We start from the raw sequence: 19,066 nt of genomic DNA on the forward strand, positions 1-19,066 counted from the left end.
GGGAAGCCATGCTTTAAGACTATTTACTGCTTGTGCTCGAAAAAAAAAATTTCAGAGCAACTCAGTTTATTAAGCGAGGTGTGGTTCCCGACTGTCTCGGAAACCTGACAGTCCTGGTAAGGGGCTTTCCTCAGCCCGAGTCACCTGTAAAAGAGGAAAGATATGGGGAGGGATTGTGCCTGCCCTTTTTTATTGTTTTAAATTATAAAATCTTTCAAACAGAAAACTATGAGAAATTAAACCACACGCCCTCATGTACTCATCACACAGACTGAAGGAGTACATCTTGTAACTAACGAATGCTAAGTTAGTAGAAGCCCCCACCTCACCCAGCCTGGGATCTCCAAGAGTTATTGGTGTGATGAGGCTGGACGCGTCGACGCTCCCCTCTCCCCACCAAGCACCCACTCCTGCCCCGGCGCAGAGCAGCCAGTTTAGGAAAACAGTCCAGAGCACAGCCCGAAATCAACTCCATCAATCCCTAAACCAGGGACTTTGCTGAGGGGAGCTTCCTCAGGGGGCTCGGTAGTGAAGAATCCATCTGCCAATGCATGAAACTCCAGAGACCCAGGCTCCATCCCTGGGTGGGTAAGGTTCTCTGGGGAAGGGAATGGCAACCCACTCCAGTATCCTTGCCTGGAGAATCCCACAGACAGAGGAGCCTGGCGGGCTACAGTCCATGGGGTCGCAAAAGGGTCGGACACAACTGAGCACTCACGCTCCAAATACACCCTGCATCTATGGACAGTATCAGATGGGTTTTAAGGAAGGCCCTGCAGCATGAGGTTCACTGGCAGGTGTGGACCATCAGTAGAAGCTGACTGGCCTTCTTTATTCTCTGTGTGTGTTAGTCGCTCAGTCGTGTCCGACTCTTTGCGAGCCCACGGACTGTAGCCCTCCAGGCTCCACTGTCCATCGAATTTTTCAGGCAAGAATGCTGGAGTGGGTAGCCATTCCCTTCTCCAGGGGATCTCTATCCTCTGTGACCAGGGTAGGGGACAGTGTCTACCCGTTTCCTCCATGAAGCAATTCTGACTGCAGTCTGGGAGCAAGAGAGAAGGCTTCACGGCCAGTCCGTAAGGCTGGCATCTAGAGGAGAAAGGACATTTTCAAAAAGGAAAAGGAGGATGCCAGAAGGAAAGTATGTCTCTGTTGAGTTCAGCTCCTCTCTGCTGTCTCTGTTCAGCCCAACCAGGAGACACGCCTGTCCAGCTGGTTGATCTGAAGGAGGCAGACATACCTGAATGACCGGATCAGGTGTAACATCTCCATCCCAGGAAATGTGCTACAGTGAAATATGCTCCGGGCTGCAAACTTTATCTGACGGGTGAAAATAAATATAAATAAAGCAAGCTATACTGCACGCTCAGTCCTCCCCTTGTGGTTTGGTCACTAAGTCGTGTCTGACCCTTTGCAACCCCATGGACTGTAGCCCACCAGGCCCCTCTGTCCATGGGATGTACCAGGCAAGAATACTAGGGTGTGTTTCCACCTCCTTCTCCAGGGGATCGTCCCCATCCCGGGATGAGACCCCCGTCTCCTGCGTTACTGCTGAGCCACCAGGACCAGGCAAGACTGCAAAAACCTATGGCATGTAATTCAAGATATAGTCACCAGGGGGCAGCACTAGATAAGCAGACAGCTATCTAGGAGGAACAAAAGACCACTTAACGCAGCTTTTTCTTTTTTCTTTTTTTAATTTTAATTGGAGGCTAATTACTTTACAATATTGTGGTGGTTTTTGGCATACATTGACATGAATCAGCCATGGGTGTACATGTGTTCCCCATCCTGAACCCCCCTCCCACCTCCCTCCACATCCCATCCCTCAGGGTTCTCCCAGCTCTTTAAAAAGATTTCCATTCTCCACAGTCTCTGAAAACAAGGAGATCAAACAATGTTGACAGGAGGTGAAAGTCAATCTTATTTGAAACACGTATCACTATATATTGACGTGGAGGTTCAAACATCACAAACTGCCTTTTTTCCAGTAATTAACTCTTCATTTTATTCAATTTATACTCAATATATATTTATTACTCAGTGAAGGAAGATCCCCTGGAGAAGGTAATGGCAACCCACTCCAGTATTCTTGCCTGGAGCATCCCATGGACAGAGGAGCCTGGAGGGCTACGGTCCATGCATCACCAAGAGTCAGACATGACTTAGCGACTGAACTAAAAACCAAGACTTTGTGCTTTTGTGTAATACAGTACAGACTCAGGCAACACTGTGCATCAAAACCAAGAAGCACAACATATATCATTATGAATCTGTTTTGAAGTATCCCTTCAAGGAAGAAAGTGGAGAAACTATCATCAGTGCACTTCAAGAGTGAGGACTTTGAGGCTGAAAGCAACTCAGGAGGTACTGTGCAGGGAACCTGAATAAAACCTGAATATTTCTTGTCAGTGAGGAGCAGCCCAAAGCTTTCCAGACCGTCAGGCACCTGCATGATGTGTGCTCGTTTCTGCTTTGACATGACTGCACAGGATTGCAGGTCTCGGAAACGAGACCAGTCAGTGACTGACTGGTTCTGTGAGACAATTAGGATAAGTTATGCGGCAGGAGAGAGAATTTCAAAGACGCTGGGGAGGGCTTTCCTAGTGGTCTAGTGGTTAAGAATCCACCTGCCAATGCCGGAGATGTGGGTTCAATCCCTGGTCTAAGAAGATACCCAGGAGAAGGAAATGGCAACCCACTTCAGTGTTCTGGCCTGGAGAATCCCATGGACAGAGGAGCTGGCAGGCTATAGTCCATGGGATCAAAAATGAATGGAATAGGACTTAGTGGCTAAACAACAATAAGAGGAAAGGAAACAGTAAGAAAGTAAAAAGAAAACACTGTCTATGGAAGCACACACAAGCCTGGACTCTTGAAGTGTGGCAGCGGTCAGCCCACCCACTTCTGCAGGCCAACTGGGTCATGAAAGACAAGGTAGTGACGACAGCACCATTCAGCTCTGGCTTCTACAGGTATAAAAACAGGAAAAGCGACAAGGTGGAAAACGGGTAAACCGATCACAGCCACCGGTACCTGCACTGCTTACATTACCAAGATTTGTGATAAACATAAAATTAAATCCATGACAGCTTTATAGGCCAGGACATTGTTATTCTAATAATAGGTAACTGAGCTGAGAATCATTCAAATTGAAAGCTCAAAAAATGAATTATTGTTGATATTGCTGTATTAATAATTAGACACAAAACAAATTTATTTGCGAAACTGAAAAGACTCATTATAATTAATTCCTCTTGACCGTTATTCCAGTGCACTTTCTGTTATATAATGAGTTCAAGTTTTTATTTATGCGATAGAAATTTTATTGGACATGAATTAAATATCATGAATTGTTCTGGGTGCTGGAAACACAAAGATGATATGGCTCCTGCCATTTGGGGTCTCACTGACCAGTGAAGGTTACAGAAACATAAACGGACAAGCATGACGAAATAAGGTGGGGGCGGGAGGGAAGGCGAGGCTCAGAGAGATGGCTTCTTAGGTGAGCTGGCTGGTGAATGCGGGCCGTCCAGCCCGATGGCCTCTCGAGAACAAAGCCATAGACGGGAAAAGACAGACAACCCGATTAGTGCAAGGAACTACGATTTTGTACATTAAGGCCTCATTGACACACAGTAAGGTTTGATCACCAAAGAATTGATGCTTTTGAACTGTGGTGTTGGAGAAGCCTCTTGAGAGTCCCTTGGACTGCAAGGAGATCCAAGCAGTCCATCCTAAAGGAGATCAGTCCTGGGTGTTCATTGGAAGGACTGATGCTGAAGCTGAAACTCCAATACTTTGGCCACCTGATGGGAAGAACTGACTCATGTGAAAAGACCCTGATGCTGGGAAATATTGAAGGCGGGAGAAGAAGGACGACAGAGGATGAGATGGTTGGATGGCATCACCAACTCGATGGACACGAGTTCGAGTAAACTCCAGGAGTTGCGATGGACAGGGAGGCCTGGAAGTCCAGGGGGTTGCAATGAGTCAGACAGAACTGAACGACTGAACTGACTGACTGACAAGATGGTAATAGACTCACAGACCAAAAGAAAACTTATAGTTAAATGTGGGGGAAGGTATAAATTAGGAGTTTTGGATTAACACATAAACACTACCATAAATTAAAATAGATAACCAACATGGACATGAGTTCAATATTTTTGAATAGCCTATAATGGAAAAGAATCTGAAAAAGAACAGATGTACCTGTAACACTGGATCACTGTACTGTACACCCGCCATTTCCCCACCATGCATGGTGTGCCATCCCTCGAGTTTTGCCAGATTCTCTGCTTTTTCTCACCCAAAACTGGGACAATCTCAGAGCCTGGCCAGAGCCTGGTGTACTGTCTGCATGTAATTCAGCTCTGTGCTCGTTTTCACGTCCACGGGGTCTTCTGACAGCTCTCTGCTTTGGACTCGCAGCTTGGCCTCACAGTGAGGCCCATACAAGTCCTTTCATAAAAATGACATAAGCTCCCTGACATGTTACAACTGAAGAACCCCAAGGGCTGATCGAGTCCATCTTCCTACTTACTTAAGGATTTCTCCCACCGAACCCCTCAAATGGTTGTTCATCTCAAACTCAAGAAAATACCCTTTCCTTGTAGAAACGGAAATTGTACTTTTTCAATTTGCCATATTGTAAAATCAAATTTTAGTTAATTTAGTCTGTATGGTCAAAGCTATGGTTTTTCTAGCAGTCTTGTACAGATGTGAGAGTTGGACCATAAAAAGGCCAAGCACTGAAGAACTGATGCTTTCAAATTATGGTGCTGGAGAAGACTCTTGAGAGTCCCTTGGACAGCAAGATCAAACCAGTCCATCCGAAAGGACATCAATCCTGAATATTCATTGGAAGGACTGATGCTGAAGCTGAAGCTCTAACACTTTGGCCACCTGATGTGAAGAGCCAACTCACTGGAAAAGACCCTGATGCTGGAAAGACTGAGGGCAGGAGGAGAAGGGGGCAACAGAGGATGAGATTGTTGGATGGCATCACTGACTCAATGGATATGAGTTTGAGGAAACTCCAGGAGATAGTGGAGGACAGAGGAGCCTGGTGTGCTAAAATCCATGGGGTCACAGAGTCAGACACAATTTAAGGACTGAACAACAACAACAAAAATCAAATTAGTGCATCCATAAGTAAAATTTTTAAAATAATAGGATGGATGGAATAGAACAGACCCGGACAGAAACAGGTTGGATGGAATCTCAATGTCTATTAAATGCAAAGAGGATAAATGTTCCATGAAGCTTCTGTTCAGCTGGGGGTGGAGGTTAGGGGAGCAGTCCGTGTGTGTGTAAATTGTATCTCTTACTGGGAGTCAGTCCCAAACTTCTGATGCCGCGCAGCAGGATTATTCTTATTAATCCCAGGAAATCAATTTGCTTATCATTTACTACATCAAACTTAGCTTTCATTTAAATCAAAATTGTCAACTTGCTAGCATACATCCAGCTCAATCCTACTCTTAGTCTTTTTTCAGTTAATCTGCTCAGTTAGTCTAAATGTGTAACATTTGGGGCTTTTCAGGTGGCCCTAGTGATAACCTGCTTGCCAATATAGGAGACATAAGAGATGCAGGTTGTGTCGGGAAGGTCCCCTCGAGGATGAAATGGCAGCCCACTCCAGTATTCTCACCTGGAGAATCCCATGGATGGAGGAGCCTGATGGGCTGCAGTCCACGGGGTCGCGAAGAGTCGGACACGACTGAGCGCCTTCACTTTCACTTTTCACTTTCATGCATTGGAAAAGGCAACGGCACCCCACTCCAGTACTCTTGCCTGGAGAATCCCAGGGACGGGGGAGCCTGGTGGGCTTCCGTCTATGGGGTCAGACAGAGTCGGACACGACTGAAGCGACTTAGCAGCAGCAGGGGCAAACCGACTTAGCAAGCACGAAAGTGGAACATTTAATCCACTAGCTTTTTACCTAAATGAGAAATGTAAAAGGATGTCCCTTTGGTCCAGTGCTCAGGACTCCATGATCCCAATGCAGGGGACCCGGGTTCAATCCCTGGTCAGGGAACTAGATCGTGCACGCAGCGACGAAGAGTTAACGTGCTAGACCTAAGACCTGGTACAAACAAAAAAAATTTAAACAGAAAAGAATAATAAAGAGCATCATTAAATAGCTTCTCCCCTCCTTCTGTCCCTCTGTGTCTATCTCTCTAACTGGAAACTTGTTTCTTTGGCCAGCCTGGGCCAACAGTGCTCCCTGTGCAGCCACGGAGGACAAGGATCCTGGCCTCCTCAACACCTCTGTCACCCCCACACCAAGTCCTGTACCACAGGAGCCAGGAGTTCCTCACCGCTGACAGACATGCTTCTCCCTGCTTGCGAGTCTCTCTGAGCCACACTCACCGCCGCTTTTCTGCTCTTGTCACCCCATCAGCTCTTCACCTTCGGTTGGAGGGAGGATATCAGGCCAGGCGAGCCCCTGCACACTCGCAAGTTCTGCTTCGACGCCGTGTCCCACAGCAGCCCCGTCACTCTGTACGACTGTCACGGCATGAAGGGAAACCAGCTCTGGGGCCATCGGAAGGTAAGGGCCGGCATCCTGTGGGCAGGGCGTGCCCCACTACTCGGCCTGGGGTTCTCCAATGCAAAGGTTTGTTTTGTTTAACACATTGCTTTGATTTAAATTGCCACCTGGCCACCATTTGGTGGTGGCCATGGTAATAAAGAACCCACCTGCCAATGCAGAGACGCAGGTTGGATCCCTAGGTCAGGAAGATTCCCCTGGAGGAGGGCTTGGCAACCCACTCCAGTGTTCTTGCCTGGAGAATCCCATGGACAGAGGAGCCTGGTGGGCTACAGTCCATGGGGTCACAAAGAAACGTGACTGAGCGACTAGACAACAAGTTTATGCAGGATGCTTTGTAAGCTCAAGGTGTACCACGTAATAATTTGATATATGCAGGAATTGAGAAAGAATCAGCACAAGTATAGTTAACAGATCCATCGCTGAGCGCAGTTACAGTCTTGTGTGTGTGATGAGAATATTTAAGATTTACTCTCTTGAGACTTCCCTGATGGCCCAGGGGTTGAGACCCCGGCTTGCAATGAAGGGGACTCTTCAGTGACATTTCAATCCCTGGTCGGGGAACTAAGACCCCACACGCGGCAGGGCCACTGAGCATGCGTGCTGCAGCTGAGACCAGACGCAGCCAAGTAAAAACAAATGAGTAAAACCACATTGTAAAAAACCCAGTCTCTTGGCAACTTTCAAGTGTATGATACAGAATTATTCACTGTGGTCTCCATTATGAGCATAACATGCCCAGAAACGTACCCGTCTCAGAACTGGACCCCCCTCCCCGACCCTTCGCCCCAGCTCCGTTTCTCTCTATGGGGCTCTTGGCCACCACGAGAAGAGGAGGGGCCCGTGTAACTAGGCTCCGGTGTGTCTCCCACCACAGCGGGCACCCAGGGTGAGCCCCGTTTGTGGTTATTATCACCACCAGGGGGAACCCTGCGACAAGAACAGTGGCTTCAACGAAAACACTCCCATTATCACGCACATTCCAAAGACATCTGAAAGGAGAAGCTGTTTTCCCTCCCCTGCAGCCCCTACGTCTAGCTGGTCACTAAGACGTGTGACCCCACCCTGCCTGCCATTTCTGTGGCTGCAGACCCTGATTTCAGACCTCCCCATCTCAGCCCTGGATGAGTGGAACAGCTGCCTAAAGGGCCACCCTGCCACCCTTTCCCCTGACCCACCTTCCATCCTGAAGTCAGAGGGGTACCCACAAACTCTGGTCATTACATTCTTCTGATTTATACAGCACTTGGTTTCCCACTGAGAAGATAAAGTGCCTTCTCCCAGATTCTCATCCTGACACTTCACAATCTGGTCCACGTCATGGTTGCTTGTCAAGCCTAAGACATCCTAATTCATCCTAAGTCTGTCATGTGATGATTTTTTATTTAATTTTGCTGCACCAGGTCTTATTTGCTACAAACTCTAAGTTGTGGCATGTGGGTCTAGTTCCCCGACCAGAGATCGAACCCAAGCCTCCTGCAATGGGAGCTTGCAGTCTTAGCCACCGGACCACCAGGGAAGTCCCTGTAATCTTGAATAAGCTATTTCACGTGTAATTTTCAACTTCCACATCAATATAATAGAGACAACAATTTGGTGAGATAAACCGTGGAAAATTTCCAGCACGATTTCTGACCGTATGATCAGATTTCCACCCAAGTGGGTGACAAGTATACATTTTACGTGGAGAATGGTGGCGGTCCTGATATACAGCAATCTATGCCATGAAATGGAGTTTTCCTGGTGGTTCAAGTGGTAAAGAATCTGCCTGCCAATGCAGGAGACACGGGTCTGATCCCCTGGAGAAACCCACTCCAGTATTCTTGCTTGGAGAATTTCACGGACAGAGGAGCCTGGTGAACTACAGTCCATGGAATTGCAAAGAGCTGGACACGACTGAGTGACTAAATAACAACAACAATGCTAAAAAATATTAGCTTACTGTTATCCTTGCAGATTTGGAGAAGGAAATGGCAACCCACTCCAGTGTTCTTGCCTGGAGAATCCCAGGGACGGGGGAGCCTGGTGGGCTTCCGACTATGGGGTCGCACAGAGTCGGACACGACTGAAGTGACTTAGCAGCAGCATCCTTGCAGATTAAGAGCGATTTCCCTTGTCCTTTTCTTGCAAGGAAACATTTTTATGGGACTATAACACATGTCTTCATTGGGGTTTCCCCGGATGTAGACCCTGAAGTGAGGATTTGAGTGCCAGTGATTTGGGAGATGTCCCCCAAAATCATGGGAGGGAGTGGGGAAGTGAAACATGAAACACGAAAGGGAGGAGAGCCAGTGCAGGGTACGTGATGAAGAAGTGCCACTGCGGGCATGTGTGCCTGCTAAGTCGCTCAGTGTGGTCTGACTCTTTGCGACCCTGTACTATAGCCCATCAGGCTCCTCTGTCCATGGGATTCTCCAGCCAAGAATATTGGTGTGGGTGGCCATTTCCTACTCTAGGGGATCTTCCTGACCCAGGAATCGAACCCACATCTCTTTCGTCTCCTGCATTGGCAGGCAGGTTCCTTACCACTTGCCCAACCTGTAGCGAGGGAGCTCAAGTCCCCGACCCCTCTTTAAATGGTCTGGAGCACACACCAGAGGCAAAGGGGAGGGGACATTCACACACCAGTGCGGCTGGTCTTGGCTTAAGGCTACTCCTGGTTGCGGGGTGTGGTGTCCATTCCTGACACCTCTGTGCGGGCTGCTGCTCTTCCAGGCAGAGCCGTTCTGGAGCCCAGAGAACAGCCTTACAGAGAGAGAGACAGTGGCCAGCTTCAGAGATCAGGTCAGCAGGCACCCAGTCCTGGGGCCTGAAGACCTGTGGGCAGACGCTGTCAGAACCCGACCCTACCCATCCTCGCCAACACACAGCACGTCAGTCTCTTTTTCTTTTCCTTTCTCAGTTCTGTGGTTACAGACTGAGATCACACACAGGTCTGTTAGCCTTTTGGGATATCTTCTTTGAGGGGAACCCATTCAAGTCTGTTGACATGTTTTAACAGGGGTTGTCTGGATTCTTTTGTTGTTATTAGCAGATTTGGAAGCATTTTTGGTGTGTCGAGATATAGTGCTTTGTGGGACATTTGTAAATATCTTACTCCAGTCAGTATCTAGCCTTTTCTCCTTCCTTGGTGAAGAGCTGTTCTTCATGATTAGCATCTTCTGTGTCCTGTTTAGGAAATCTTTGTCCATACCAAACACATGAAGCCAGTGTGCTAAGCCATCTTTGGCAGCTTTGTGGTTTAATCTTCCCCATTGTGGTACATATTCCCTGAATAGTTTTTGTGTACAGTGTAAGAGGGGATTGATTATTTGTTTCATATTTATATTCAATTATCAATCATAATTTACTAAAAATAATTTCCCACTTCAGGGAAGTGGCACCTTTGTCATAAATCAAGGGACCTTATATACCTGGTCTATTTATGAATCCTCATGTTTTTAACCCTCTGACCAGTAAGTCTTAGCCATACGGAAAGTAAACTGATAGACACTAACAATGTAATAAGAACCAAAACCCCACAACCTCACTGTTAGTGGTGAAATGTTTCAACTTCCCTTTGGAAACTGGGGGGCATCCCTAGTGGCTCAAACAGTAAAGAATCTGCCTGCAATTAAGGAGACCTGGGTTCAATCCCTGGGTCGGGAACATCCCCTGGAGGAGGGCATGGCAACCCTCTCCAGTGTTCTTGTCTGGAGAATCCCATGGGTGGAGGAGCCTGACAGGCTACAGTCCATAGGGTTGCAAAGAGTCAGACAAGAGTCAGCATGCACATACAAAAATTCAATCCAGATATTAAAGAAAGTAAAATTACCTGAGGGAAAAAAAAGGCTAATAAGACAATATTGTGAAGATAGCTGTTCTTTACCAGGTGTTTACATTTCATGCAAAACCATTCAAATCCCAGCAGGTTTATTCATGGACACTGATGAGCAGTCTGAAATTTACATGAAAATGAAAGAGTCAAGAATAGCCAAGAAAACACTGAAGAAGAAAAAGAACAAGTATTAAACATTATAAAAAATGCACTTATTAGTGAGGTCTGCTGTTGGCATATGGACAGACTGATGATCTAGAAGGGGAGGCCTAAAAGATTCTGATGGGGCAGCCAGATTGAGAATCACTTTTCTAGTTTCAGCTTTCAGCTACTTTCCTTACCCTACCCCTCCCTCCTACTTCAGCTGGAGTTGCCCCCTGCGTGTATTCCTATCCCATTCTATTCCTTTCTTTGTACTTAGAGCATGTGTGATTCACGGCTAGTCTCCCCTTACAGATGTTAACCATAGGAGGGCAGGAACTTTTTCTTTGATTTCTGAATAGCCTGCCTAATACCTACTACATGTGTGCAGGCTAAGTCGTTTCAGTTGTGTCCAACTCTTTGGGACCCTATGGACTGTAGCCCATCAGGTTCCTCTGACTGTGGGATTTTCCAGGCAAGAATACTGGTGGTGCTATGCCCACCTCCAGGGGATCTTCCTGATCCAGGGTTCGAACCCACATCTCTTATGTCTCCTGCATTGGCAGACAGGTTCTTTACCACTAGCGCCACCTGGGAAGCCCCACCTACTACACAGACATTCCTAAATAAGCATTCGTTGAATGGGCTCAGTTACTGATCTGAGCCCGTCCTTCGTAAACCCCAAGTTGCGCTGTATACAATGTAACACATCTTGTGGTCTCAGAACCACGATCACGGCCTACCCAAAGTCTGACAGTGAAAAGTGTGCATCACGTTTCTGAGTTGCTTTCTGGAGGTGTTTGAATAGTTTAACTTCCACAAGAAAGGGCTTAAAAATAACATCAACAGGGGACTTCTCTGGTGGTCCAATGGCTAAGACTCTGCACTCCCAATGCAGGGGGCCTAAGTGCAATTCCTAGTCAGGGAACATGCAGCAACTAAGATTCTGCATGCTGCAACTAAGACCCGGTTGTTCAGTCACTAAGTCATGTCTGACTGTTTGTGACCCCATGGACTATAACCTGCCAGGCCTCCCTGTCCTTTACTATCTCCCGAAGTTTGCCCAAGTCCATGTCCATTGAGTTGGTGATGCTATCCAAACAGTGATGCTAAGACCTGGTGCAGCCAAATAAGTAAATAAAATTAAATATTTTTAAAAATATCATCAAATTAGAAAATACAGATTAAAAGGTACATGTTAGGCTAAACTGATAACATTGAAACAGTCAGTTCAGTTCAGTCGCTCAGTCGTGTCCGACTCTCTGAGACCCCATGAATCACAGCACGCCAGGCCTCCCTGTCCATCACCAACTCCCGGAGTTCACTCAAACTCATGTCCATAGACTCGGTGAACAGTCACATTACTTTAAAAAGTGAGTGGGTGGAATTCTTGGCATGTGTCTGCATCTGACTGTTTATAGGACCCTATGATGAACAGGGAGGCCTGGCGTGCTGTGATTCATGGGGTCACAAAGAGTCGGACACGACTGAGCGACTGAACTGAACTGAACTGAATGATACAGGCCAGGGCTTTGGCCGCTCAGCCCATAAACTCCTTCTGGCCCACGAAGATGCCAGATGCATGGCCACAAGGTTGTTATTTTTAAATGATTCCGGTTATGTATTGATTCAGAGCCCAAAATGAGGAAATGAAGAGTTTAATTAAAAGGCATGGAATTTGACTCTGGTTCTGATGAACAAAGCCCCACTACAGAGTTCTGGACTTGTGGTCATATTTAGACAGTCAGTCTACCCCGAGTCAGCCCAATCATTTCTAGATAGTCCCAAGTATTACAAAGCTCCAAGGCCTTTGGGGTGCATGCGTGCTCAGTCCCTCAGTTGTGTCTGACTCCTCGTGACCCCATGGACTATAACCTGCCAGGCATCTCTGTCAGTGGAGTTATTCATACTGAAAAAATGGTTGCATTTCCTTCTCCAGGGCATCTTCCCGACCCAGGGATCAAACCCACATCTCCAGTGGCTCCTGAATTGCTGGTAGATTCTTTACCACTAAGCCACCTATGAAGCTTTTGTTACCACACAGATTAAGTTTAATCCATTTTGGTCAAGACAGATTCTATATACTTGAACAAAGCTTGTCTGACTTTTACACCTTACTTCCAATTAAATGGCCCAATTTCCTGCCACTATTCTTCAGATGACTTCACTGGGCCCCCCCAGCCTCCTGGACACCGATTCTTAACACACTCCAGATGGTCTTAGAGGTTGGAGTGATGCCCAGAATGGAACACAGTATCCTAGGCGTGTTTAACCAAGGCCTAGAATGAGTTTCTAGCACCCTTTTGTTGGGAATTTTTTAAAAAATCATTTATTTCTTTATTTGGCTGTGCCAGGTTACTTAGTTGTGGCATTCAGGATCTTTTAGCTGTGGCATGTGAACTCTTAGTTGCAGCATATAGGATCTAGTTCCCTGAGCAGGGATTGAACCCCAGGCCCCCAGCATTGGGAGCTCGGAGTCTTAGCCACTGGACCACCAGGGAGGTCCTGTCTCGCACCTTTTTGTTATGAGAAATGTCTGTTAAATTAGCTCGAGCTGATTGGTTTTCTGCCTTCGCTTCACGTACTTGGCTTGTTAATGAGTTTTCAGTATTTAAAAGACCCCGCGCGCTTTGCTACACAGACATGTCACTGCGGTCTTACACCTGTATGGTGCCCCTTTCATACCTGTGTAGCCGTCCACTGGTTTCTATCTCCCTTACCAGATTTACCCCAGCCTGGACTTTGGTCCAACTTATTAACAGGTGAACTAGTTTTATTCCAGCCATGAATTAGAGCAGATCAGGGGGCATGCGGGCCCTCATCCAAGGCCCTGATCCCAGTGAACAAGGCCCAGAGCCGAGCCTCCCATCACATAGTGGAGCTGACACTGATCCACAGGGAGTAGTCCTTCAACCAGACACAAGCTAACCTAACAGCGAGTCGTCTTCTAGCCCACATTTCTCCAGCTGACCCACAGGGGGAAAGGAGGATTTTCAAATGTCGTGCTGAAAACCAGATACACAGTGTCTATATCATATCCTATACCCGGAAGATAACAGAGACATAAGCGTTATGCCCTGAGAAGCTGGGATCCTCTGTTCAAATCGACGAGTCAAAGATGAGGGAGGCTAATAGCCCCTGGGAGGGAAACACCTTCACCGCTGCCATGAAACTACGTTTTCACCAGGGTAACCTTCACATTCTGTTTTTATTCCATTTGTTTAACCTGGCTGAAGTTGTGACATCACTTAGAGGTCACGTCCTTTTAACTTCTGCCACATCTGGATACCTTAGCCACACCCCTGATGGTCACCATTCTACCTGATACACTCAGCTGCCACCCTCTGGTCACTGGTAGAAAGGTTTCATCATGGTTTCTACCTCGGGCTCTAACGAATGGACAAAGACCAGCTGAAGGGACTGCCTGCCAAGATTGAGACTGTCAAACCTGAAAGAAAACCCTGGTAACTGGAACCATACACGTGTGAGGTCAGCATTCGCTAACGGGGACAGCTCTTCCCTGGGAGCAGGTGTGGGTCTGGGGCCGGATTGCTGCTTGGCTCAGCTGAGAGGGTACGGGACGGACAGAGGCCCTGGGGGACCCAGGATTGGAGTCCCACCTGGGACCACCAGCAGTGGTCTTGCCTCTGGGATCCTGGGAGACTTGTTTCCTCATTATCAAATGGTAATAATGACAGTATCGGCCTCCAAAGATTATCATGGGGGTTTCCCTGGTGGTCCAGTGGTTAAGAATCTGCATGCCAATGCAGGGGACACAGGTTTGATCCCTAGTCAGGAAGCTAAGATCCCACATGCTGAGGGGCAACTAAGCCTGCCCACCAAAACTAAGACCCGATGCAGCCAAATAATTTTTTTAAAAAGAAAGTTATTGTGATAATGAAACAAAATGTAAATACCCCGAGGACGCGACACACAACGAGTGTTAGCTCTCACTCTCCTGCGTGTGCGTGCTAAGTCGCTTCAGTCGTCTGACTCTTTGCGACCCCATGGCCTGTAGCCCGCCAGGCTCCTCTGTCCATGGGGATTCTCCAGGCAACAATACTGGAGTGGGCTGCATGCCCTCCTCCAGGGGATCTTCCCAGCCCAGGGATGGAACCCACGTCTCTCCTGTTTCCTGCATTGGCAGGCAGGTTCTTTACCACTGTGCCACATGCCCAAAAACCTCTCTTCTGATTTGACTTTCACTCTCCTAGTAACTTTACATCCAGGAGAAGACAGACTGTCTAGTCATTCCTGCACTATTGCAGCTGTGTAGCTCTCACTAAATATTAGAATGCAAATTCCACAAGAGCAGGGCTTGGTCTGCTTTCTTTCGTGCAGAATCCCCAGCACCTAAAACACTGCTTGGCACAGAGTAGATGTTGAATAAGTAAATGCACCCAGCTTCCCGGTTGGCCACATTCACGCTCTCTTCAGGTTGCTTATGCGGTTGAAATAGATAAAGTGAGAAAATCTGGGTAGAACATTGAACACTACGGAAGCCCAACATATAAATACACACTCGACAAACAGCAGCTATTATGACGTTGACACAACTCCCAGCAGGTTTGCGGAAGGGAGATAAACAGCTATGGACAGATGGAAACAAGACCAGGAACAGATGGGTTTTCTCTACTCTCAGAGTTTTCAGCCTAATAGGGAAGCTGACAAATCTTTAAATTGAATATATTAAGTGTACAGGATAATATGGTAACACAACATGAGGCTCAACGTAGGTCAGAGGGGGAGACAGGCTGCTCTGACACAGTACCCTGTAAATGGAGACCTGAAGGGGAGCAGGATTTAGCCAAGTGAAGAGAAGAATCTGAAAAAGAATGGGTGTGTGCATGTGTACAGCTGAAGCATGTTGCTGTGCCCCTGAAACTAGCACAACACTGTAAATCGACTATGTTGCCGCTGCTGTTGTTCAGTTGCTCAGTCATATCTGACTCTTGGTGACCCCGTGGACTGTAGCCCTCCAGGCTCCTCTGCCCATGGGATTCTCCAGGCAAGAATATTGGACTGGGTTGCCATGCCCTCCTCCAGGGGATCTTCCTGACCCAGCGAACGAACCCACATCTGCTGCATTGGCAGGCAGATTCATTACCAACCGAGCCACCAGGGAAATCAAGTCAACTATAGTGTTAGTCGTTCGTTTGTGTCCGACTCTGCAACCCCATGGATTGCAACCTGCCAGTCTCCTCCGTCTGGGGAATTCCCAGGCAAGAAAACTGGAGTGGGTTGCCTTTCCTTTCTCTGTCCTGACCCAGAGATGGAACCTGGGTCTCCCACACTTTAGGCAGATTCTTTACCATCTGAGCCACCAAAGAAGCCATATTCTCCAATACACTCTAATCTAAAATAAAAGCTTTGTAAAATCCCAGATATAGGGATCAGCTTGTACAAAGGCCCTCTGGTGAGGAAGAGCTTTGTTTTCTGGAAGCATGTAGCAACCAGGTGAAGTGTGAGGGGAGATGATGACCTCTAAGGCCAGGGGCAGGACCTTGTGTACAAGACCTTGGGACTACGCTAAGAATTCAGCCAAGGGACGGGGAGGAGTTTGAATGGTGCGAAGAGCAGAGTTCCAGCAAACCACCACTGGTTCTGTAAGGATTCTGGCTGCTCCTAGAATTGAGGGTACACGCACACCCATCACTTACCTGTAGCCCAGAAACCAGTGATGGCGTGGACGGTGGGGCTGCCAGCACCGCCTCAGTGTGCCCTTGGAGGCCTTGGTCGGTTGGGGCGGAAGAAGCATGATTTCTGATTGGCCAAATTACCCACTGATGCAGGAAGACCAGTTTTCTCCTCCTGTGAGGAATTGCACCTGTCACAGAAGAAATGGAAAAGAAGAGGCAATAAGACTGCATTGTCCCCTTTCTGCCTGCTGCTGTTGCTAAGTCACTTCAGTCGTGTCCGACTCTGTGCGACCCCATAGACGGCAGCCCACCAGGCTCCCCCATCCCTGGGATTCTCCAGGCAAGAACACTGGTGTGGGTTGACATTTCCTTCCCCAGTGCATGAAAGTGGAAAGTGAAAAGTGATAGTGAAGTCACTTAGTCGTCTCCCACTCTAAGCAACCCCAGGAACTGCAGCCTACCAGGCTCCTCTGTCCATGGGATTTTCCAGGCAAGAGGACTGGAGTGGGGCGCCATTGCCTTCTCTGCCTTTCTGCCTACCAGGGTGTTATTTGCATTCTCCAGAGTTCTTCCAGAACTCAAAGGCCACTCATATATCAACCTGGTTCTTCTGCACAACCTTAGGAGGTGGGAAGGCGGATATTTTTTATCCCTTCTCTCATCCCTCCCTCCTCCTCCCACTCCATGCATTTTGCAGATGGAAAACTGAAATCACTGCCGAATGAAATGACCATCAAAGATTTTCGTCAGAGATAAAACTAGGATTGAAATCAGTTTCATAATCCCGAGCCTCCCTTCTCTCCATCCATATTAGAAATAAGAGGACATGAAGCGTTTATCTCTTGCAAACACATTTGCTGTCCATGTAGGTGTGGGCTTCCCAGGCGGCGCAACTCCTTGCTTGAAAACTCAGGCCTTAACATCGCACCCCAGTCTCTTCTGGTGTAGAAAGAGCCCTTCCTCTGGGGTTCCCCGCTTGCTCTCTGTGCTTCAGCCACACCCACGTGACGGACAGAGCCTCCCATCGCCTCTGACTTGTCTCCTACCGCTCTCTCTCACCTGGCCTCCTTGTGTTCTTCTGACCCACACTTAGGGTCTTCCCACTTAGGGCCTCTGCACTGGGTATTCCCCTACCTGGAACCTCTGCCCCCAGATATCTTCATGGCCAAATCCCTTACCTTCTTCAAATTTCCCCTACTCAAGTGTCACCTTCCAGGTGAGGTTCACCCTTACCTCCCTGTTCAAGTTTGCACACCAACCCCTCCCTTGGCACCTTTGAACAAGCTACACATTTGACATATTGTTCTTGGTGTTATTCAACCACTAAATCATGTCCAGGTCTTTGAGACCCCATGGACTGCAGCATGCCAGACTTCCCTGTCCTTCACTATCTCCCTGAGTTTGCTCAAACCCATGTCCATTGAGTCGGCGATGCTACCTAACCATCACATGCTCTGTCATCCCCTTCTCCTCCAGCCCTCAATCCTTCCCAGCTTCAGGGTCTTTTCCAATAAGTCAGCTCTTCACATCAGGGGGCCCAAGTATTGGAGTTTTAGTTTCAGCATCAGTTCTTCCAATGAGTATTCAGGGTTGATTTCCTGTAGGATTGACTAATTTGATCTCTTTGCAGCCCAAGGGACTCTGAAGAGTCTTCTCCAGCACCACAATTTGAAAGCATCAATTCTTTGACACTCAGCTTTCTTTATGGTCATGTATGGTCACAACCGTACATGACTACTAGAAAAACCAAAGCTTTAAAATCACTGCGGATGCTGACTGCAGCCATGAAGTTAAAAGACGCTTACTCCTTGGAAGGAAAGTTATGACCGAACTAGACAGCATATTAAAAAGCAGAGACATTACTTTGCCAACAAAGGTCCATCTAGTCAAGGCTATGGTTTTTCCAGTGGCCATGTATGGATGTGAGAGTTGGACTGTGAAGAAAGCTGATTGCTGAAGAATTGATGCTTTTGAACTGTGGTGTTGGAGAAGACTCTTGAGAGTCCCTTGGACTGCAAGGGGATCCAACCAGTCAATCCTAAAGGAGATCAGTCCTGAATATTCATTGGAAGGACTGATGCTAAAGCTGAAACTCCAATACTTTGGCCACCTGATGCGAAAAACTGATTCACTTGAAAAGACCCTGATGCTCGGAAAAAAAGAGAAGGGGATGACAGAGGATGAGATGGTATCACTGTCTCAATGGACATGAGTTTGAGTAAACTCCGGGAGTTGATGGACAGGGAGGCTGGCGTGCTGCAGTCCACACGGTCGCAAAGAGTTGGACATGACTGAGCGACTGAACTGAACTGAACTGACTATACAGACTTTCGTTGGCAAAGTGATGTCGTCTCTGTTTTTTAATATGCTGTCTAGGTTTTTCATAGCTTTTCTCCCAAGGAGCAAGCATCTTTTAATTTTGTGGCCACAGTCACCATCCACAGCAATTTTGGAGCCCAAAAAAATAAAATCTGCTACTGTTTCCACTTTTTCCCCATCTATTTGCCAGTGAAGTAATAGTATGCTGATCGTTTATTGCCTGTGCCCTACTGCTCCACTCCCTACCCCTATCTTCTAAATGTAAGCTCCAGAAGGGCAGGAATTTTTATATTATTAAGTTTATTGGGACTTCCCTGGTGATCCAGTGGTTAAGAATCCACCTTCCACTGCAGAGGACAAGGGTTTGATCCCTAGTTGGGGAACTATGATCCCATATGCCTCTGGAGCCCACAACTAAGATGCAACACAGCCAAGTGAATCAAGAAATATTTTTTAAGTTTATTGATACATCCAAACCATCTAAAATAGCGCCTGACAAACAGTAGGTGCCCTATAGATTTTTGTTGAATAAACTGAACCCACAAATGGACCTGTTAGTTCATATCTCTCTGCTCATGCAATTCTTCTCTA

At 47.3% G+C, this 19,066-nt stretch overlaps 1 protein-coding gene across 1 annotated transcript in view; it reads left to right on the top strand.

The window, feature by feature from the left end:
• Positions 1-19,066, top strand: part of GALNTL6 (polypeptide N-acetylgalactosaminyltransferase like 6) — a 1,544,427-nt gene that overhangs the window by 1,518,024 nt on the left and 7,337 nt on the right. The window contains exon 11 of the mRNA XM_055428017.1: positions 6,410-6,559. Coding sequence (XP_055283992.1) covers positions 6,410-6,559 — 150 coding nt within the window. The remainder of the gene's footprint in view (positions 1-6,409; positions 6,560-19,066) is intronic.

Source organism: Moschus berezovskii, chromosome 7 (genome assembly GCF_049115385.1).
Source record: "Moschus berezovskii isolate FMDL1 chromosome 7, NW_MosBer_1.0, whole genome shotgun sequence".
NCBI lineage: Eukaryota > Metazoa > Chordata > Mammalia > Artiodactyla > Moschidae > Moschus > Moschus berezovskii.